Below are 24089 nucleotides of genomic sequence, written 5' to 3'. Positions count from 1 at the left end.
GAATCTATTTCCATACATAGTTTACAGTGTTTTATTACAATATTGATTTGCAAGTGCAAAGAAAGCCGCTATCATGCCGAGGCATTTCAGGCAGACTACAGCTAATGAATTACAGACTATACTTAATACTAGATTACTAGGTTACTGAAAGCAGTGAAGAGTTTTTACGAGGATAGTGAGGCTCAAGTTAGAGTATGTAGGAAAGAGGGAAATTATTTCCCAGTAAAAGTAGGCCTTAGACAAGGATGTGTGATGTCACCGTGGTTGTTTAATATATTTATAGATGGGGTTGTAAGAGAAGTAAATGCGAGGGTCTTGGCAAGAGGCGTGGAGTTAAAAGATAAAGAATCACACATAAAGTGGGAGTTGTCACAGTTGCTCTTTGCTGATGACACTGTGCTCTTGGGAGATTCTGAAGAGAAGTTGCAGAGATTGGTGGATGAATTTGGTAGGGTGTGCAAAAGAAGAAAATTAAAAGTGAATACAGGAAAGAGTAAGGTTATGAGGATAACAAAAAGATTAGGTGATGAAAGATTGGATATCAGATTGGAGGGAGAGAGTATGGAGGAGGTGAATGTATTCAGATATTTGGGAGTGGACGTGTCAGCGGATGGGTCTATGAAAGATGAGGTGAATCATAGAATTGATGAGGGGAAAAGGGTGAGTGGTGCACTGAGGAGTCTGTGGAGACAAAGAACTTTGTCCTTGGAGGCAAAGAGGGGAATGTATGAGAGTATAGTTTTACCAACGCTCTTATATGGGTGTGAAGCATGGGGGATGAATGTTGCAGCAAGGAGAAGGCTGGAGGCAGTGGAGATGTCATGTCTGAGAGCAATGTGTGGTGTGAATATAATGCAGAGAATTCGCAGTTTGGAAGTTAGGAGGAGGTGCGGGATTACCAAAACTGTTGTCCAGAGGGCTGAGGAAGGGTTGTTGAGGTGGTTCGGACATGTGGAGAGAATGGAGCGAAACAGAATAACTTCAAGAGTGTATCAGTCTGTAGTGGAAGGAAGGCGGGGTAGAGGTCGGCCTAGGAAAGGTTGGAGGGAGGGGGTAAAGGAGGTTTTGTGTGCGAGGGGCTTGGATTTCCAGCAGGCATGCGTGAGCGTGTTTGATAGGAGTGAATGGAGACAAATGGTTTTTAATACTTGACGTGCTGTTGGAGAGTGAGCAAAGTAACATTTATGAAGGGGTTCAGGGAAACCGGCAGGCCGGACTTGAGTCCTGGAGATGGGAAGTACAGTGCCTGCACTCTGAAGGAGGGGTGTTAATGTTGCAGTTTAAAAACTGTAGTGTAAAGCACCCTTCTGGCAAGACAGTGATGGAGTGAATGATGGTGAAAGTTTTTCTTTTTCGGGCCACCCTGCCTTGGTGGGAATCGGCCAGTGTGATAATAAAAATAAAAAATATAATAGACTGTCATTTAACATAGTAGTTATGTTCCTGAAAATGCCGTGTTAGGTAAAACCGTGCAAAATGAACTGAAGAACTTATGGGAAAAATAGGGTTATGTTCTTCTTACAAAAATAAGTGAATATGTAAGTGTAGTTCATTGTCGTGATGTATTACAGTGGACTCTCGGTTTTCGTGTTTAATCCATTCCACAGCCATCAACCAAAATTGACATTCCCCAAAAGAAATACAGTGGACCCCCTGCCTTACGAACGCATCACGTTACGTTAAATCCGCCATACGAACCATTTGAATGCAAAAATTTTGCCTTGATTCACGATAAAAGACTTGCCTTATGTGTTTCGTCCAGGACGCGTCCCACGTGTGGCTTCACCACCAGTGTTTACAAGCCAGCCAGTGCGGTCGCATCTACGCATACATTCAGTACATTTCATATTATCCCAGTGTTTTTAGTGCTTGTAACTTCAAAATAAATCACCATGGACCCCAAGAAAGCTTCTAGTGCCATCCCTGTGGTAAAAAGGGAGAGAATTAGTATAGAGTTGAAAAAAGAGATTAAGGAAATGTGTGGAAAGTGGGTTGAACTGCAAACCTTTACGGATGAAAATCACCCTGACACAGCTACTGCAAGCTGTGTTGGCAATTTGTATAATGACAGTGTTATGGCCCATTTTAGGAAAGTCTTAAAGGAACAGGAGGTATAGAGCTCTATGGACAGATTTGTTGTGCAACAGAGGTCAAGTGACTCTCAAGCTGGTCCTAGTGGCATTAAAAGAAGGGAAGTAACCCCGGAAAAGGACTTGGTACCTCAAGTCCTAATGGAAGGGGATTCCCCTTCTAAACAATAACTTTCACACTCTCCCCTCCTCCCATCCCATCAATCATCACCATATCTTCAATAAAGGTAAGTGTCATGTATTCTATTCTTAGTAGATTAGTAATTGTGCATGTCTTCTTCAGTTTGTGTGTATTAAAATTAATATTTCATGTGGTAAAAAAAAAAAAATTTCTTACTTTGGGGTGTCAGGAACGGATTAATTTGATTTCCATTATTTCTTATGGGGAAAATTAATTCAGCTAAGGATAATTTCAGCTTACGATGAGCTCTCAGGAACGGATTAATATCGTAAGGTGGGGTCCACTGTAATGTAAATGGAATTAATCTATTCCAGACACCCAGAAGCATCAACAAAAGAAGTTTTTTTACCTTAAAGATAGATTTACATGCACAAAAGAATGAACATTACACATGACACTTACCTTTATTGAAGGCTGTTGTTGATGGATGGAAGAGAGGGAGGAGGAGAGAGGGAAGAAAGGTTATAATTTGGAAGGGGAATCTCCCTCCATAAAGACTCTAGGTACCAACTCCTTATCAGGGGTCACTTCCCTAGCTTATAGATTTACGTGCAGAAAAGAATAACAAATAAATATAAAGCACTAATAAAATGTATAAATGAGTATTTAACATCACACTTACCTTTATTGAAAAGACTTGTTGGTGCATGGCAGACTGGGCGGAGGGGAGACAGAGGCGAGTTTATCGTTGGAGAATATGACACTAATATCAACTCTACGGCTTATTTATCTATCACAATTCAACTAATATGACATAATAAACAAAAATAATAATGTAGAAACACGACAAATACTCTAGAATGAATAAAATAAGTCATCATGTATGTAACAACAGGTGGTCTGTTGTTGTTGTTGGGTGTATAAGGGCCACTGTGAGCATAAGCAGTACATAATGTTGGTGAAGGCTGCAGCACTGTGGCAGCGGTGTTTTCTGTAGCCCTATATAATTCCAACAACATTGGAGGAGTTAGTAGAATCGCTGAATCACTGAAGAAGGTACCCTTTACCGCCATCACAACCACTACCACCCTCTACCACCATCATTACCACCCTGTACTAACATCACAACCACTACCACCCTCTACCACCACCATTTTCGTATTTTTCTACAAACTTTTTCTTGAATTATATCGTGTTTCTCACATTCTTTACCAAAGGACTGGCACTAGAAGCTTTCTTTTGGCCCATGGTAGCTTATTTAGCAGTCAGACACAATAAACAAGTGGCAAAAACAATGGATTATTATGAAATGTTTTGTATGACCTGGCAGGATATGTTCACTCACCAAGAAACAATGCTACACTGGCTGAGAATGTGTGTGGGAGGCAGTTTTGTCTGCGCGCTGGGCACTGGACAGGTTCTGTACAATCGACGAAAATGGAGGTAATCGACAAAAACGAAACCAAAAAATAAACGAAAAAAGTTGGCCAAAACCAAATTCACTGATAATGGAGATCTACAAAAATGGAGGGTCCACTATATGTTGTTTTCACTGCTTAAGATTACAAATGCAACAGAAATAATGGTATTTTTTACCTTAAGTTGTGGGTGCTGGTGTTTGTGGATGATTGTGGAGAGTGGAAATTTATGCTGTGGCCCAACTGGGCTGAGGTGGCTGGTAGAGTTTCTGGTATTAAGTCAATGGTTGTACTTGAGTGTGCATAAATTCTGTAATGGATTTCTGTTCTATTTTACCCCACAGTACATTATACAACTGACAGTAAGGCATCAGCTGCTCTAGACACCATTTCAGGGTCCTCTTCAGTGAAAAAGTCTAACTTTAAGTCAGTCAGTAAATCATTCAAATCAGTCAGTCAAGTCAGTAAGTCAGTCAGTCAATTCAGTAAGTCATTCAGTCAAGTCAGTAAGTCATTCAAGTCAGTCAAGTCAGTCAATCAATTCAGTCAGTAAATCAGTCAGTCAAGTCAGTAAGTCAGTCAGTCAGTCAATTCAGTTAGTCAATAAGTCAATTGAGAAAGTAAGTCACATCAGTCAGTTAGTCAGGTCAGTAAGTCAGTCAATTCAGTCAGTCATTTCAATCAGTAAGTCAGTCTGTCAGTCAAGTCAGTAAGTCAGTCAAATCAGTAATACAGTCAATATGTCAATCAGTAAGTCAGTCAGTATGTCTATCAGTAAGTCAGTCAGTAAGTCAATCAGTAAGTCAGTCAGTAAGTCAATCAGTAAGTCAGTCAGTGGGTAAGTCAATCAGTAAGTCAGTCAATCAGTCATAACACAAACTCATATTTGCCTCATTCTTATGTGCACAAAGTGAAGCTTTATTTGGGCATTATCATGGTTAAATTGTCAGACATGGATTGTAGGTTTGAAATAACAAATGATCAAGAACTAGCATGTTTCCTCTCATTCATTGGTTTGACTGAACCTTGTTAAGCATATCTCAACACAATATCAACCATGTATAACAAAAAAAGGCACAATATCTTGACTGGAATGATACACAAATAACCCACACATAGAAGAGAGGAGCTTACGACGACGTTTCGGTCCGACTTGGACCATTTACAGAGTGTGACTCTGTAAATGGTCCAAGTCGGACCGAAACGTCGTCGTAAGCTCCTCTCTTCTATGTGCAGGTTATTTGTGTATCAACCATGTACAGTGCTGTAGTATCGTAGAATTTACCCTTATTTTAACCCATATTTTCATATCTGTTAGTGAATAACAGTAATTAATTCCCAGTTTCGTAAGACACATTAGTTGCTATTTTAGGTGCTAATTCAGGTGCATAAGTGTTTTATTCTCTGTTTTATTTTATACTCGAAACCATTACTTTTAACTTTAAAATAATCAAGATGCTGAAGTGTCTTACTTTCTTTGTTTTACTTTAATATTCAGTAGCTCCATTATTTTTAGATTTAAATAATTATCTTAGTTCATATTTGTTAGTGGTTTAACATCAATTGCTTTTTGTTTTTTCTTTAATAATTGTAACAGCTATTTCTCTACGTACCCCTTATGAATGCAATTATCGATCCTGATATCAACCTCTTATTGAACTGCACACATAATCCTAACAGTAATTGCCATTACTACACTGCTAGTCAGGCTAATACCCTTCTCAGTGTCAGCAAGAACATTACAGTCTTCAATTACAATGTTAGATCATTGAGTAAACACTATGATGACCTCATTGCATTACTGAAGTCTCTAAATGCTACTATAACTTTCATTATACTTACTGAAACCTGGCTCAGACAAGATTTGACAGACATATTTACCATACCTGGTTACACAGACATACATAACTGCAGGCCTGACCAGTCAGGAGGAGGCACTGCCATCTATTACTCTGATGAACTGGAATGTATGAAATCAATTAATGTATGGGACGAAAATGGCAAATATATATCATAGCTAAATTCACATCAGGAACACTTAAGAAGCCTATAACAGTTGGTGCAGTCTACAGACTACCACACTCAAATACTTACACTTTTAGAAGTAACCTTAGAAACATGATAATTGAGTCAGAGTTGAATAAACACCATCTGATACTAGCAGGAGATTTCAACATAAACCTCATCCAAGCAACTGACCATCCAGTAGCTGATTTCACAAATGCTATGAACAACAGCTTGTTGCTACCCTCAATAACTAAGCCAACAAGAATCTCTAGACAAGTGCCTCATTACTTGACCATATCTGGACGAACACACTATCCCCACTACAAGCAGGTATAATCACAGATAACACCACAGACCACTACCTTACCTTTCTCATAACCAACTTATCTAAACTGCCTCAAGAACCAAGAGAGATCTCATTTCTCCTGCATGATGAGACATCGATAAACAACCTAAAACTAGCACTAGGTGCCATTGATTGGCAGAGAGAGCTAGCTGACAGTAATAATGTCGATAAAGATGTCAAATTTTTTTTACATAAAACCTTAAACCTCTGTAACAATCATTGTCCAATCAAAATGACAAAGATCACAGAAAAGAGACTAAACAGCCCATGGCTAACAAAAAGCATCTTCAAATCTGTTAATGAAAACCACCAACTTGAGAAAAACAGTTTAGATTAGGCCTAATTACTAAAGAATTTACTAAAAGATACACATCAATACTCACAAAACTAATATAAAAATCAAAGCAAATGTATTATGATAATAAATTTAGTGAAATGAAAGGTGATATGAGAAGTACCTGGCAAACCCTCTCCAAAATTTTGGGCACTAGGAAACTGTCTGGAAATAGAGAGATAAACTTAACTAAACCAGATGAACCTCACATACAACCTATTGACACGGCCGACAAATTTAATGTCTTTTTCTCTACTGTAGGATCAAAGCTAGCAAGTCAAATTCCCAGCTCAAATACCCAGCCGAACAAATACCTCACTGGCAACTACCCAAATACATGTACTCTATTTCTAGCTCCAACTAATTCCACTGAAGTCTCACTCATCATTAAATCATTAAAGAACAAAGCAGGTGAACTTGCCACCATTCATATATAAAAAGGCTGCACTTGAACTATCAACCATTATTGCAACAATGTTTAACAAATCTATAGCATCCTCAACCTTCCCATCTATACTCAAGACAGCAAGGGTCACCCATTCGGCAAAGGAGGAGATCCAACTGATTTGAACAACTATAGACATTTTCCAAGATATTTGAAAAAATAATACACAAGCGACTTTACTCCTACCTTACATCCAACAATATACTTAACCCATGCCAGTTTGGGTTTAGACCAAAAAAAAGTACGAATAACGCTATTATACAAATGCTTGAATTAATATACACAGCTCTCAATAAAAATGAATATCCTCTGGAGCTCTTTATCGACCTACGAAAAGCATTTGACACAGTCGACCACAATCTCTTGCACCTGAAACTGAATCATTACGGCATCAGAGGACATTCTTTTGACTACCTAAAATCCTATCTTAATGACAGACACCAGTATGAACATGCAAATGAATTCAACTCTGCTATCCAACCTGTAGCTGTAGGGGTACCCCAGGGTAGTGTCCTAGGCCCACTCCTCTTTCTCATCTACATTAATGATCTCCCCAATGCATCCCAACTCCTTAAACCAGTTCTGTTCGCAGATGACACTACATATGTCTACTCCCATTTAGACCTGGCTGTGCTTGGAAACTCTGTAAACAATGAACTGCTAAAGTTATATGCTTGGATGATGACCAACAAACTCACTTTCAACATAGACAAAACATACTTCATGCTGTTTGGCAACAGAGCCTCAAATATCCAACTTAACATTGTTTAATGGTTCCCTTATATCAAGACACACGGAGGGCAAATTTCTAGGTCTTCTCCTTGACTGTAATCTTGAATTTCAGTCCCGTACACATCACATAGCCAAGAAAATTTTGAAATCAGTAGGAATCCTTTCCAGGATACGATACTATGTACCGCAAATGACTCTCCTTACCCTGTACCACTCTCTAATATATCCTTACCTCACCTATGGTATTTGTGCCTGGGGCTCAATCACCTTAGACTCTTAATAATCCAACAAAAAGCTGCTGTGTGGGTGATAACCAGCTCCTGTGCTAGACAGCACACCCCACCACTTTTCAAAAGACTCAACTTGCTAAATATACAAAACATTCACTCTTTTTCTTGTGCCTACTACATATACAGAACATTAAATGCCACTGTAAACCCTCCCCTAAAACTACTCCTAGACAATTACAACAGAATGCACAGCCACAATACGAGGCATAAGGCACTTTTCAACATCCCTCGAGTCAGTCTTTCACTATGCAAGAACGCTATGCGACCTGGAACTCGCTACCAGAACAGGTCAGGAATCCCCTGACAGCTTATAAGTTTAGGACTTTGCTAAAAAATCATCTTATCTCACAATATTAACCAAATCAACCAAACATCTGCTAATTAGTTATATTATGTGACCGCTAGGCTCTTAATTCTACAAATCCATAAAATAATCTTATTTCTCAGTGTTAAGCAAATCGGCCAAAACATCTGCTAATTAGTCTTATTATGTGACCTGGCTTTTTAATTCTGCCATTCAATAAAATATTACCACCTGCACCATTACTTGTAAGGTAGATTTTTTGTGCAATTTCAAGCTTATTTTACCGAACCCTACTCACTTGTATTAAGTTTAAATAAGATTGTAAAACAGCTAACCACTATTATTTCTCTAGTTTTAAGTATAGTTATTATGTACTAATATCTCATCTAGTTTTAACCCCTTCAGGGTCCGAGGCCAAAATCTGAAGTGGTGCTCCAGTGTCCAAGAAATTTTGAAAAAAAAAAAAAAAATTATTTTTTCTTACAGAATTAAAGAGCATATTTTTGTGAAGGTAATAAGACAAAAAAAAATTTTCTGATCAGTACTTACCGAGATACAGTGCCGAGAAGTTTGTCCAAAAATAACCTGGTGGCGGCAACATTGACGATTTCCACATACGTGCATTACTTTATTTAGCAATTTTTGTAGTTTTTTCTTTTCTTTTCCAATTTTTTTCTTTTCCTACTATTATTTGGGGCCTGAGAGACCAATACTGTATATAATGTATATATATAAACTCACTGTATTGAACACAATAACCACACTGAAGTTATTATCATATTATTGTTTACCACTGTTGTTAATTACAATAAACATGCACAAATCTTGTATAATACTAATGTTCTATCATACATTTACATATTTACAATCACTAGACATTGTTTTAGAACTGCTGGAGCTTGTGGAACTCCTTGAAACAAGGCACCATGCACAGAGGTACCTTACATTCCTCACAAATAAACCGAGTGTCTTTGCGTCTTTGTTGCCGTCGTTTTGTTTGTGCACAGATCATGCATCTCTTCTGAGCAAATTTCTTCTGAGTTGAAGGAACCTGTATTATGAAATGATCACCTTCCCTCCTCAAACGCTTGGGTATATCCTGAGGAGTTCAAGGACCTTGTTGTATAGCAGGTGTTGTTACCTGGTACTTCATTATGAGCAGTCTGACAACAGACAAACAAAATTTATCATACGGTGGTCTGTTGCCAGTCTTCATTTGGTACATATTATATGCATTGAGCATTGAAATGTCCATGAGATGGAAGAAAAGTTTCATGTACCACTTGTAACTTTTACGAACACAATCAACAAAGCCAATCTGCATGTCACATTTGTCAACCAAGCGCATGTTTTGTTTATAATCAATCACTGTCACTGGTTTTCGAATACGTTCATTAGTCACTCGATCAACTTTGCCACTGTCTTGCATTTCATTACGGTGAATGGTTGTCAACAATGTGACATCTCGTTTGTCATGCCACCGTAATGCCATGATGTCATTGGCAGTAAACACCTGCACGTCATCACCACAAGCACCTGCGTTGAGCCTGGGCATATGTTTACGATTAGAACGCACTGTGCCACACATATCTGTCTTGTTCACTCGCAAGAAATCACTGAGCAATGGGCTTGTGTACCAGTTATCGGTATATAATGTATGCCCCTTACCAAGATAAGGTGCCATCATGCTTCTCACTACGTCAGTGTTTTACTTCCCGTGTATACAACAATATCCAATACCAGGCCACTGTCACAGTCACAGAGTACAAACAGTTTTATACCAAAGCGTTTCCTCTTGCTCGGTATATACTGCTTGAATGACAGCCTACCTTTGAACAAAATCAAAGACTCATCAGTTATAAGATTCTTGAATGGATAAAAGTATATGCTGAACTTTTGTTTGAGATACATAAAAACATTTCTAATTTTGTATAACCAATCACTTCTGTCAGGCCTGGTTTTGTCAGAGAAGTGCAACATACATAACAGTAAGATAAACCTGTTCACCTGGATGATTTCACTGAAGACCGGGGTAGAGATTAGCCGATCTGTGGACCAGTATGCTTTTATATTATGCTTATAGACATGAGGCATAAGCATTATTGTTGCAAAAAGCAAATACATTTCTGCAACAGCCGTCTCTTTCCACCGGTGTAGTCTTGACTGTGGTGATATGATCGTATTTGCCATGGTGTACTCAAAATACTTATTACTTTCCCTGACAATAGTTTCCATCAAGGGCTGGTCAAAGAATAATTCAAAGAATTCCAGTTCATTGGCAGTGTTTCCAAGGGGACAAGTTGGTGGAATTCCACTTTCAGAGTCATCAAAGTGGTGGGGCTTGGGAACAAAAGTGGGATTTTGCTGCCAATCCCAGATATGGTTTGCTGGTGGATACTGGACATCATAGACTGGTTGTGTGGGTAGTTGTGGTTGTGGTGGGCTGGTGGCTGACGCTCCGCTTTGTCCTTGAACTGCAGAGTCAGCAGCGTGGGTCCCAGCCTGGGCTGGTGAGTCACGCATGGCCGTGGCACTACCATCACCACTACCACCATCTAGTGATGCCTGTGGTCTATCCATGCCAAGTGTAGCCACATCATCCTCACTATCGCTATCTATACCTGGTGTAGGGCCACGGGATGTACTCCGGGATGTACTCCGTCAATAAATAACAAAAAGAGGCACAATAACGTGACTGGAACGATACACAAATAACTCGCACATGAAAGAGAGAAGCTTACGACGGGCATGGCATAGGGTACACTACCCGAGTGCATGCAACGGCGTACATACCGACGCTTCACTGGTGAATATGATTCCTCACTATCACTACTCGAATGATCGTCAAGAGCAATAAAATCACAATCCACATCAATTTCATCATCATTACTGAAGTCAGAGGCCTGGCCACGCGAAAATAATAGTTTTCTCTTGCCTTGAGGTACAGCTGACCGTGACTGACGAGTGCCCACACCAGAGGTAGAAGGTTGAGGATCATCAGGGTTTTCTGCTCTATTATCGATATCCTGGTCATTCCCTTCGGTCACTAACTGATCAAAGCCAAAGAATTTGTCTTCATTTCCACTTCCATCACTGTCAGAACTATCAGATAGGAACAGGAGAGTCCCAATTTTCCTTGGAGTTAGAGCTGCCTTGCGACGAGGCATGGTGAACAAAGGTAACTGAGCCGGCGTTCCCACAATGCTATGCGGGTGCCTAGATTTTTTGTTTATGGCGCACACCCACCACGCAGACCCGTTCGCTCACATGTAGGCCTATGAGCGTTTTCGCGCTAAATTTGACGGGGCTAGAATTTTGGCGTAGATCTATGGTTTGGACACTCAACGTGAAGCTGTAGATCTACTGGATGGACCCTGAAAGGGTTAATTAGTTACTATGCACAGTGGACCCCCGAGTTTCGTGATTAATCCGTTTCAGAGAGCTTGCCGAAGGTCGAAATCACGAAACTTGAAACCATTTTCCCCATAAGAAATAATGGAAATAAAATTAATCCGTTCCAGACACCCAAAAATATTAAAGTAAAATATTTTTTTCAAATTAAATAAAGATTTACATAATGAAAACACTCAGAAATCAAGTACATGCATTTAAAATAAACAATAATATTACACTTACTTTACTGAAGACTTCTAGGTGGATGGAAGATAGGAGGAAGGTGTACACTATTGTTTGGAAGGAGAATCTCCTTCCATTAGGACTTTAGGTAGCAAGTCCTTATCTGGGGTTACTTCCCTTCTTCTTTTAATGCCACTGGGAACAACTTGAGAGTCACTGGACCCCTGGTGCACAAAATATCTATCCACAGAGGTCTTTTTCTGGTGTTTCTTTAAGATTTCCCTGAAGTGGGACACAACACTGTCATTGTACATGTTGCAGATACGGCTTGTTTCAGCTTGGTCAGGGTAATACTTTTCAACAAAACTTTGCAACTCATTCCACACATATCCTTAATCACTGAAGAAGGCATCTCATCCACTCCCTCTTCCTCCTCCTCTGAAGCAAGTTCCTCGGCTGTGGTCTGATGCTGTTCCAGTTGAAGCTCTTGCCTGTGGTCCTCCACCAACTCTTCCACATCCCTGTCACTCACTTTATTTACCAAAGGGCTTGCACTAGCTTTCCTTGGGTCCATGATGACTTATTTAGCAGTTGCAAGCACAAAAAACAATGGATTATTATGAAATGTATTGTATGAACCCGCGGGGTGATGGTCACGTGTTGGTAAACAATGGCACACTGAGCGTGAATGGCGTGGGAGACTGGCTTTGTGTGTGCAGTGACGGGCGGACGGGTACCAGACGGTCGCCGAAACACGAGTTTTTTCACGAAACTCGAGGCCAAATTTTTCCAAAAAAACTCGCTGAAGGTCGAATTTCGCGAAAGTCGAGGCTGCCGAAACTCGGGGGTCCACTGTATTAGGATTAGTTTGCCCAAAATGCCTCGGCATGATAGTGACTATCTTTGTACTTAGCAAATCACAATTGTAATTGCACACTATCCTTTACAAAGAAATAAACTTTACTTTACTAGGGCTACAGGCTATCTCTTGTCTAATATATCTCTATTTTCTTTGTTAATTTTAAGATTTAAACGCTTTTACCTTTTCTTGCCACTTTCAGCAACACTGGTAGGCCTACTGTGTGCCATGATTGCTTGGCAGATACGAGATATGGTAATTAAAGATCAAAACACAATTCACAAACAGAGCTAGCCTGTAGGAGAGAAGTGGAACTGAACACATATTCACGAAGGCTGGGATGGTGGTGGTGGGAGTGTCAGGGGGTAACAGGGGATGGCAGGAGGTCTCCCCCTCTGACCCACAACAAGGCGGCAACTTAAGCTGGGAAAATTTTTTCTGCACCTGCAAACGGAAACATGTAAAGTTAATTTCACGAAGTGTTGTATAAAATTGTGCCACAATTTTTCAATCGTGCTATAACCAAATCGTGCCAAATAAACTCATGTTAAATGATGGTCTACTGTATATCATAGTTGGTTCGAATTGAACATTGAGTTTTTATATATCAACAGAGGTAGTTACAGTATTATATTTTAGCACATGGCCAACTTAATATTAACTTAAGATTAGTAAGGCAATAACAGATAATTATATGGACTTTTGATGAGTTATGATGAGTACAGTAATTAAAGGTTTAAAGTTAGTTTATAAAATTACATTATTACAAGCAGTGGTACAATTTGAATGATTTTATTGTGTGGAAATAATACAGTGGAACAATTTAAACAACAACTTACAGTATGAAATTATTACAATTTGATACAGTATAGAACAATTTAAAAAAAATTATATTAGATTATTAAAATTTAGTATTATTTAATGCAATGAAACTGAAGCATCTAATTTTGAAGTAATGAGTTTATGGTTGGGTAATCCTTAGCACAAATACAGTAATGAAGTTGAATTAAGTTTAAGTTGAGCATTCTTAAATTATTTAGAAATTTTTTGTATAGCTTTTGAGTAACTGGTAGGTATTAAGTGTGGTTTGACTGTTTAATTTTGGGTGATGAGGTGATTTCCAAGTAGAGCCTTAAATTGATTTGCAGGCAGGGGTCCTTTAGTGTGTTCTGGTAATGAATTCCAGATCTTAGGGCCCTTTATGTGCATAGCATTTTTGCATAGGGAGAAATGGACACGAAGGATATCAAAGAGTGATTTGTGTCTTGTATTATGGTTGTGTGTTCTGTTATAGTTATTAAGGAGGAGTTTTGAGAGGAGGGTTTATATTTGAGTGTAGTGTTCTGTGTATGTAGTAGGCACAATAATAAGCATGGATGTTTTGTATATTAAGGAAGTTAAGACTCTTGAAAGGCAGCGGAGTCTGCTGTCTAGTGCTGGAGTTAGTAATTAATCAGACTGCAGTTTTTTGTTGGGTTATTAAAGGTTTGAGGTGATTTGCTGTGGTGAACCTCATGCACAAATACCATAGGTAAGTAAGTTTATTCAGGTATACACAAATACAGTTACACAGAATTATCATACATAGCAGCATATGTGTAGAGAACCTTGGATAACCCAAACAAGTCAGACAGAGAGAGTGGTACAGATAAAGAAGAGCTGATTAGAGTACATAGTACTGTATCTTTGAAAGGATGCCTATTGTTTTGGAAACTTTCTTGGATATTTGCTATATGTGTGCCTGAAATTTGAGATCACTGTTTTGGCCCATTCCATTGTTCCAGTCTATGAAGCTCTCATAGCTATTTCAGTAGTATTTCTTCTATTCTTTTGACTGAGTACAAGAAACCGCCCATTTACCTATATCAACTACCCAATAAAGTGGTCAGAAATCAGTAATTTGGCCAATTTTACACAAATTTCAAGAGATGCCAATTTCAAAATAGGGTCCTGAATAAACAGTGCACATTCCTAACACTAAAATAACCTTTTCTCTGTTCATTAGTCATGTCTCCAGGTCACTTATATTACGCTTGCTTTCCATTTTGAATTTTTTCACACAAAAAAATAGAAGATATACTGTACTGTTATGCAGACTATTATAATAATTGAATAAGTAATGTCAACTCATTTGTGACTGTGTATTAGACTGGGCAGTTGGACACGTATTGGATAGTGACGTTATTTGTTTACTCTTGAACATCGGCAAAAATCAAACATTTCCGCTACTTTGAACTCAATTTTAAGATACTTTCCGGTGTGAAACCAATCAAAATTATATCTATTTCTGTAATATATCTTCCATTCCATCAATTGAGACCTAAAAAAAGGAGAATACAACCATGCAAACCATACAAAAATACACCACAGAGTCGCTCTTTTACACCATAAGCACAGTCGCCTTTTTTTTCTCATTATGCAATGCGTGCTGCAGGATTTTTTTATATAATGCACACTTACCACATAGACCTATTCTCACGTATGTAGGCCCAAATTTGCCAGTCACAGCTTATTTGAGTGAGCTGAGCTCATGGTTTCCAGCAGTGGCTTCAAAGCCACCTTATCTTTTATGGACAGTGTTCAGTGTACTATATACTTTACACAACAAAAAGCATTGGAACCATGGCTAGGGCTAAAAGTTAGCAGGTTATAACAATAAATGGAGAAAAAGAAATTGGAATGACTTATGCAGCAAGTAGTGCCACCGAACAGTAGCTGCAGGTTGGTGTGGTGGCCCTGGAAATTTGCATTTATGCTAGCCAAAATTAGTACTGGATTACTGATGGAACCGGATTACTGACTGCGGGTTTAGTGATGGCCAACCTTTACTACTACTTATACTACTACTATTACTACTACTATAACTGCTAATACTAATACTGCTACTACTACTAATACTGCTAATACTACTAATACTACTACTGTTACTACTACTACTACTACTACTACTACTACCACTACTACCACTACTTCTACTACTATAATATTTTTCCATCCTGTCCCACTGCCTGTCTCCCTCTTGTATATATTCTGGCTTCCTTCAATTCGGGCTTTTCTATGTGACTAGTTAATGGTCCAAGATGGACTGAAACATTGTCATAAGTTTCCATACCCTATGTGCAGGTTATTTGTGTATTCTGGTTATGATATTGTGCCTTTTTATTCTTTGAGGAAACACATTTATCATCATTCATTCAACCCTTGTCTTACCAGAAGTGTGCTGAAATCACATTTTAGATGACAGTGTAAACTGTAATTTCCTCACTCCCCGTTCAGAGTGCAGGCACTGTACTTTTCTCCTCCAGGGCTCAAGTCTTGCTAACCAGCTCCACTTCCTCCAGCCTCCTCCTCACTGCAACATTCAAAGACCATGCCTGGCACCCATGTAGCAATGTTGCTATCACTATACTCTCATACATTTCCCTTTTTGCCTCTTATATATAAAGTTTTTTGTCTCCACAGATTTCTTTACACACAAAACCACCCCTTTCCCATCCAACCCTCGTCTTTTCAGTAGTTTATATGCTGACACATCCACTCCTAAATTTCTGAGTACATTCATTTCTTCTTGCACTCCCTCTTGTGCATCTGATATCCATGTTTTCATTGTCTAGATTCTTATTATTTTCATCATCTTGCTTTTTCCTATGGTAATTAACTTTTAATTTCTTTCTTTTGCATACTCTCCCATATTCATCCATCATTCTTTGTAATTTTTCTTCAGTGTATTTATTACTAATATCAGATTAGTTCCACTGCCTATAACTTTTCTTATTCCTTTTTTTATCAGATTCTGGGCACTATATGTATGTGGAAGCTCAGTGGTCATTTCCTCCATCTTCTGCCGTGATGTATAGAGATCAATTAGAGGGCGTCCAGTGTTTGCGTTTCTGGTATTACATGTTTGGTGAGAAAACACCAGACCTCATTGCCACCACTGAAGAAAATGGTATTATAAGTGAGCCGATCTTCTTCAGGACTGGTTCACAGGGAGACTTTTGGCATCTAACCTCTATGAATATACAAGCCAGTTCAGCAGACTATAATGTATGTACTGTAACTCAACAATACTGAATAAAGTATGCCTTTGATATATTTTAAGAGTAAAAATCTAAATCAGAATTAAATAATAATATTTTATATTACAGGCTGTTATCAGAGCAGTGTGGAATGAGTCTTGTCAAGGCATTATAGCAGTGGATGATATTCGACTTCACTCAGGTTCTTGTGTTCACAATCCTAGTGACCCTCATGCTCTCCATGACTTTGAGGAGAACGGTTCTTCGTTTAGTCTTATTAGTGGTGGTCAGGTAGAGTGGAGCACCATGAGTACTGGGAAAGAGCCAGATCACACACTTGGCACACTCAAAGGTAACCTCTTCACTCCACATGCATAATACTGTAGTAAGAATTGCTATATGAATTAAAACTAGAGGATTTGTAAGTTAATTGTAAATATTGTTTGTTTCAGTATGTAATATTTACTTTGGGCTGTAAAATGAAAAGGATTTTTAAATTATTTTCAATGAAACTTGGCAGTTCTAAGATTAAACCATATATAATATATTAACTTTTAAACTGTGGCATACCCCCAAATAAAAATTCATGCATGTGTGTGGGAAGATCTTGAAAAAAAAAAAAAAAATTTCTTATAGAATGAAAAAGTGTATTTTTCTGAATTGAATAAGACTAAAATGAGTGGAATATGATAAAAATTTACAATTTTATGGTATGTTGAAACTGGTGAAAAACTTATAGCTCAGTTTTTTAATTGTTTATAATGTTTAACAGTATGGGTTGACCATCACTAATCCGGCATCATTTGGATCCATAATGTGCTGGATTACAGAGTGGGTAGGTTAGAATACACTTAATTAACCTATCAACAGAGACACTCTTTGCTATATCTTCCTCATTTTCATCACTGCTTTCTCCACTGGCTTGCTGCTGTTGATTTACAACCATCTGCACAATTTCTAAGTTAGCATAATGAAGAAATTTGAGTCAGTATAAGGATTTGAGTCAGTATAATGATGAAATTTGAAATTATGCTAGCTGAAATTAGTGCCAGATTACTGATGGAACCGGATAACCGATTGCCGGATTAGTGGTGGCCGACCTGTATATGCACTAGTATCTTATGATATGTGTTTTAAGATGTTTTAGCACTTCAAACATGGGGAAATGCTTAACTCATCATTATTCTACTTGGTGTGTATGATAAACATATGTGGTATTGTTGTTTTTTATTCTTTTCATTATTTTTAATGTTTTGGTTTTCTAATGCTATGTACAAGGAATACTAACAATATCACAAATGTTCTAGAATGTAATAATCGTCAGAACATGGAAATAAGTCACATTGTTCAACTACTGACTTATTCTGGGTTAAATATTCTTAATGTGCTTTGTGGCTGAATTCCACTGTTAGTATCATGAAACTGTAATAAATTTGGAATGAAAAAGTCGTCTTTGTTCCACTTCCACACTTTGTTTGCTAGTAGGGAAGCTGATGGTGGAACAGCATCTCCTGGTTTTATTGTTTAGTTTTGTTATGCATACTAGTATGTCAGACACATAGTCATCACTTGTGCAGTTAACCTTGATACACTTTGTAGACCCTCCTGGCCTTAGATAATTTTCAAATGTATGAATAGATTTAAGAAGACCCAAAGATTTGTGCTGAGGTTAAAAATACTGGCAGATGGTAGATTTGTAGGTATGAAAAATTGTGTGTATTAGTATGTCGGACACAGACAGCACTTGCGTACAAGTATATTGGACACAGTTTAAAAGTTAAACCATATATCTAAGTTCTGTGAGAGATGAGGTGAACCATAGAATTGACAAAGGGTAAAAAGGTAGGTGGTGTACTGAGGCATGTGTGGAGACAAAGAACTTTATCCATGGAGGCAAAAAAGGGGAATGTATCAGAGTATAGTGGTACCAACAATATTGTATGGGTGTTGAATGTTGCAGCAGGGGGATGAAGGTTGGAGGCAGTAGATATGTCATGTTTGAGGGCAGTTGTAGTATGAAAATTATGCAGAGAATTCAGAATTTGGAGATTAGGAGGTGTGTAGAATCATCAGTAGTAATTTACACAGGGCTGAGGAGGGGTAGTTGAGGTGGTTTGGACATTTGGAGAACATGGAGAAAAATAGGATGACTAGGAGGGTATATTAATCTGGGGTAGAGGGAAGGAGGGGTAGGGGTCATCCTAGGAAACTTTGAAGGGAAGGGGTCAAGAAGGGCACGGACATCCAACAGGCTTGTTAGATAAGAGTAGAGGCAAGCAGTTCTTATGATTTGACATGTTATTGGAGTATGAGCAAGGTAACATTTATGAAGGGATTTAGGGAAACCCCTTAGCAGGACTTGAGTCCTGGAGGTGGAAAATACAGTTTCTGCACTCTGAAGGCAAGGTGGGGATGGTGTGGTTTGGAGGGGCATCTGAACTGTGATGTCCGTACCTTTCTGTCAAAACAAGTGATTAGATGAGTGATAGTAAAAGTGTTCCCATCTTTTTTTCAGGTCACCACCCTACCTTGGTAGGAGATGGCCATAATGTTAAAATAAAATCAGAGTTAGTATCAGGAAAATTTAATGCAAGAGTTAAACATATGAAAGAATTTTAATCTCAGTGTTGGAGAAGGTGTGCATGTTAGCTTATGGGAATTTGAAGTAATTTCATATATTTTTATTTCTTGTTCTAAGAAGCATATTGAATTAAAGCATCCGCATTGACTGAATCTTTCATTATCTACAAGTCAGTCTTTCATAATTGCCCACTCTAGGCAGTTCTTCATAATTAGTCATTCTTTCATAATTACACAGTCAAATGAATCCTTCATAATTATGCACTCTAGTTTTCCCTTCATAATTACTCACTAGTCATTCCTTCATAATTTCCCACTCTAGTCAAGCTTTCATTATTACCTTATGAGAATCTGAAGTCACTTGCTACTAACAAGTGTCTACATTCAAAGACTCTCACTTGTTGCCACCCTGCACTGACCTATCTAACAGTTTGTTAGATAGTTCAGTGCATGTCATCCTTCTGTAGCTCTCTCCATATTTTCTACATGCTCAGACAATCTCCACTACTGAGCCCTGTGAATTATACCCCTGGAGTTTTTATTTGGGGGGGGGGGCTGAGGGAATTTTTTTAGAGGATGATGCTGCCTTAAGCCCCCCACTGGCATTGGCACTGGTATTCAGCAAAAGAGCAACTCTGATGACTGCTACTTTGTATCTAAATGTGAAAATAAATCTTATATATTGTGTTGTTTGACAGGTCATTTTGCTAGAGCTGATTTATCCAAATACAGCGCTGGAGAGCAGGGGAAAATTACTTCTCCAGTTTACAAGATTCAGGGCATAACATATAGGTGAGCTGGAAATATGTTTGCTGTTGTGTTACATTAAAAATTACGTTTATTGATATTGATTTTTTTAACACACCAGCCATATCCCACCTAGGCAGGGTGACCTAAAAAGAAAAACTAAAGTTTTTCTTCTTAAATTTAGTAATTTTTACGGGAGAAGGGGTTAGTAGCCCCCTTGCTCCAAGTATTTTTAGTCAAGCATATTGATTATTATTATTACATTAAATAATATTGATCTAATGGTATATTTTATATATTTTGGTTTTTGCAGTCACTCAACTGAAGTTAACTGATTTACACTTGTCAGCCATATTGGTCATAACTCCATGTAAACATGCATTGATAAACTATGCAATAAACTCATGATTTATATCATTACTTGGTGAACAATATCTCTCCATAAACTGTTAATAATGTGAAAGCCTACTAAAATCTTGATACATGCCATTATTTTGTAAATGGGTACCAAGGCCATAACAGTGGCAGATACATGGCCTGGTAGGAGGGAAACACACAGTATTAGCAAAAGCAGACCCTTATTCTAATATGACATTTTTCCTACAACAGGCTCTATTAAGTACCTGATGAAGCCTCTTCTAGCTTAAATTCCATCTATAATATAAGGTCTGATTTTGTTATACATTTTTTTTTCCAGCACTTGTCTGTGTACTGCCTCACTCCAGTCAACTACTGGGGCTTCACAATGCCATCTCATAGTTGTAAACATTTGCATGGTCAAGTACTCACCAGGAAATACTCTATGAATAATTATTACCCATTCATCTGTCAACTAATGTATAACTTTGATGGCCCATTTATCATCATCAACTTTATAATCATAGAGTTGCTTAACAAATGGAAAAATCACCTCATTAACAGACAAATTCATTAGCAGACAAAGTCTAAAAAAAAGATTCAGCAAAGTCAACTTCTAAATCTTATTTTGCAGTTAAGGATTCATCTACCAGCATACAAGTGTCTTGTACAAGTATAGTGCAAGGGACTGAGACCATTCCACATATAAGAAGCTTCTGGATACAGTAGGGCCCTGCTTTACGACGTTTTGCTTTATGGCATTCCGCTAATATGGACATTTCAAATTATGACCAAAACTCACTATACTGCTCCTCCCACCTGACTTTCTAATATGGTCACTGCACCCCACCCAGTTTGTTTACATTCTCTGTGAGCTCTGTGAGAACCATATCTCTCCATTATGTTTGGAAACTTTCCAAAATTTTAAGTGTTTTAAAGTTATTTCATGTTTAATATATACTCTGATAATTATACTTATGTGTACCTGTACCTAACTAAACTTACACACTATGCTGCCATGAAGGTACATGTTAAAATCACTAAGAGTGTCTTATTAGTCTTGAGGATGCCACAGTAATGGTGATAATAATAATAATACACAATAATAAACACTCTGAGGCACATTAAATGTCGTATATTACGTTAATACGTATAAACATTTTCATTAATCCGTCTGATATTTTTTTTTCAAAATTATATAATAAACATGCACGTAGCATATAAACATGATAAATACACCCCACAGTAGAATAAATTAACATAAATATGAAATGTTAGGTGTAGATGAACGTATGTCAACCAAAACCAGACGACATCTGTTTGTTTACATTCTCTGCGACTCTCTCCTCTCTCATTTACTCGTTCTCTCTCCCCCTCTCTCTATTTTAAGGTAAGCAATGACTGTACTGTATATGCATTTTATCGCTCTAGTGCACTTTAAATGTAGTAGTATATTATGTGTGGGTGGCCTGGCCTGGCTGGCTACCATACCTCCTACACCAGACTTCCTACAAAATAAACACTACTCAACTCTCACCCTACATTAAGACTACAAATATTTTAAGGTAAGCAATGAGTTACTGTGTGTGTATTTTACTTTTTATTGCTTTTAATGCCTAGTTCTATTGATAACTTAATATATAAGACAAGATAAGATAAAGTTTATTTCTTTGTAAAGGCTACAATGTGTAATTACAATTTTTATTTGCTGAGTACAAAGATACCCATTATTATGCAGGGGCATTTTGGGCAGACTAGTCCTAATACATAGTAACTAATTAAAACTAGACAAGATAATAAGAATGCAGTAACTATACTTAAAACTAGACAAGTAGTAGTGGTTAACTGTTTTACAAACTTGTTTAAACCTAATACAAATGTGAGGTAGTAAGGTGGAGTAAGGTTCAGTAAAATAATCTTGAAATTGCACACAAAATCTGTATTGCAAGTATTGGTTCAGGTGGTAGTATTTTATGAATTGCCAGAATTAAAAGCCTAGAGGTCACATAATAAAACTAATTAGGAGATGTTTTGGTTGATTTGGTTAATATTGAGAGATAAGATGATTTTTTAGCAAAATCCTATATTTAAAAGTTGCCAGGGGTTCCTTGACCTGTTCCGGTAGTGAGTTCCAGATCTTTGGGCCCTTTATATGCATAGCATTCTTGCATAGTAAGAGACTGACTTGAGGGATGTTGAAAAGTGCCTTATGCCTTGTATAGTGGACCCTCTTCCTGCCTGTATATACCCGTCCTGCTCCACTTCTCGCTAGTGTGACTTTGTAAATGGTCCAAGTCGGACTGAAACATCGTCGTAAGCTCCTCTCTTCTATGTGCGGGTTACTTGTGTATCGTTTCAGTCACGGTATTGTGCCTTTTTTTTTTTGTTATTTATAAGTGTATGTCTTGTATATTTAGCAAGTTCAGTCTTTTGAAAAGTGGTGGGGTGTGCTGTCTAGCACAGGAACTGGTTATCACCCGCACAGCAGCTTTTTGTTGGGTTATTAAGGGTCTGAGGTGGTTGGCTGTGGTTGAGCCCCAGGCACAAATACCATAGATGAGGTAAGGATATATTAAGAAAGTGGTATAGGGTAAAGAGTGTTGCTTGTGGTATATAGTATAGTATCTTGGAAAGGATTCCTGCTGATTTGGCTATGTGATGGGTGTGGGACTGAAGGAGAAGACCTAGAAATTTGCCCTTCATGTGTCTTGATATAAGGGAACCATTTATCAATATATTAAGTTGGATATTTAAGGCTCTGTTGCCAAACAGCATGAAGCATGTTTTGTCTGTGTTGAGAGTGAGTTTGTTGGTCATCATCCAAGTAAATATCTTTAGCAGCTCGTAGTTTACAGTGTTTCCAAGTACAGCTGGGTCTGAATGGGAGTAGACATAAATAGTGTCAGCTGCGAGTAGAATTGGTTTAAGGAGTTGGGATGCATTGGGGAGATCATTGATGTAAATGAGTATTACAACCCAGGGACAATAAGGCCTGTTATCCTGGGTATAAAGGGGAGCAAGGAGCAACCCAAAAAGAAAGAAAATCCCCAAAAAGAAAATACTTTCATCATCATTCAGCTCTTTCACCTCACTCGCACATAATCACTGTTTTTGCAGAGGTGCTCAGAACACAACAGCTTAGAAGCATATACGTATAAAGATACACAACATATCCATCCAAACTGTCAATATCCCAAACCCCTCCTTTAGAGTGCAGGTATTGTACTTCCCATTTCCAGGACTCAAGTCCGGCTATATAAAAAAACCGGTTTCCCTGAATCCCTTCACTAAATATTACCCTGCTCACACTCCAACAGATCGTCAGGTCCCAAATACCATTTGTCTCCATTCATTCCTATCGAACACGCTCACGCATGCCCGCTGGAAGTCCAAGCCCCTCTCCCACAAAACCTCCCTTACCCCTTCCTTCCAACCTTTTCAAGGACGACCCCCACCCCGCCTTCCTTCCCCTACAGATTTAAATGCTCTCCATGTCATTCTACTTTAATCCATTCTCTCTAAATGACCAAACCACCTCAACAACCCCTCTTCAGCCCTCTAACTAATACTTTTATTAACTCCACACTTTCTCCTAATTTCCACACTCCGAATTTTCTGCATAATATTTACACCACACATTGCCCTTAAACAGGACATCTCCACTGCCTCCAACTGCCTCCTTGCTGCAGCATTTACACCCAAGCTTCACACCCATATAAGAGTGTTTGTACTACTATACTTTCATACATTCCCTTCTTTGCCTCCATAGATAATGTTTTTTGTCTCCACATATACCTCAATGCACCACTCACCTTTTTTCCCTCATCAATTCTATGATTAACCTCATCCTTCATAAATCCATCC

At 38.2% G+C, this 24089-nt stretch overlaps 1 protein-coding gene across 2 annotated transcripts in view; it reads left to right on the top strand.

Annotated features, from left to right (window-relative positions):
- Positions 1–24089, top strand: part of LOC128698674 (MAM and LDL-receptor class A domain-containing protein 1) — a 696795-nt gene that overhangs the window by 136265 nt on the left and 536441 nt on the right. For both annotated transcript variants that reach the window (XM_070084847.1, XM_070084846.1), the window contains exons 18-20: positions 16313–16569; positions 16671–16893; positions 19820–19913. In XM_070084847.1, coding sequence (XP_069940948.1) covers positions 16313–16569; positions 16671–16893; positions 19820–19913 — 574 coding nt within the window. The remainder of the gene's footprint in view (positions 1–16312; positions 16570–16670; positions 16894–19819; positions 19914–24089) is intronic.

This window comes from Cherax quadricarinatus, chromosome 14 (genome assembly GCF_038502225.1).
Source record: "Cherax quadricarinatus isolate ZL_2023a chromosome 14, ASM3850222v1, whole genome shotgun sequence".
Lineage (NCBI taxonomy): Eukaryota > Metazoa > Arthropoda > Malacostraca > Decapoda > Parastacidae > Cherax > Cherax quadricarinatus.
This window is presented reverse-complemented; position numbering and strand designations above follow the sequence as displayed.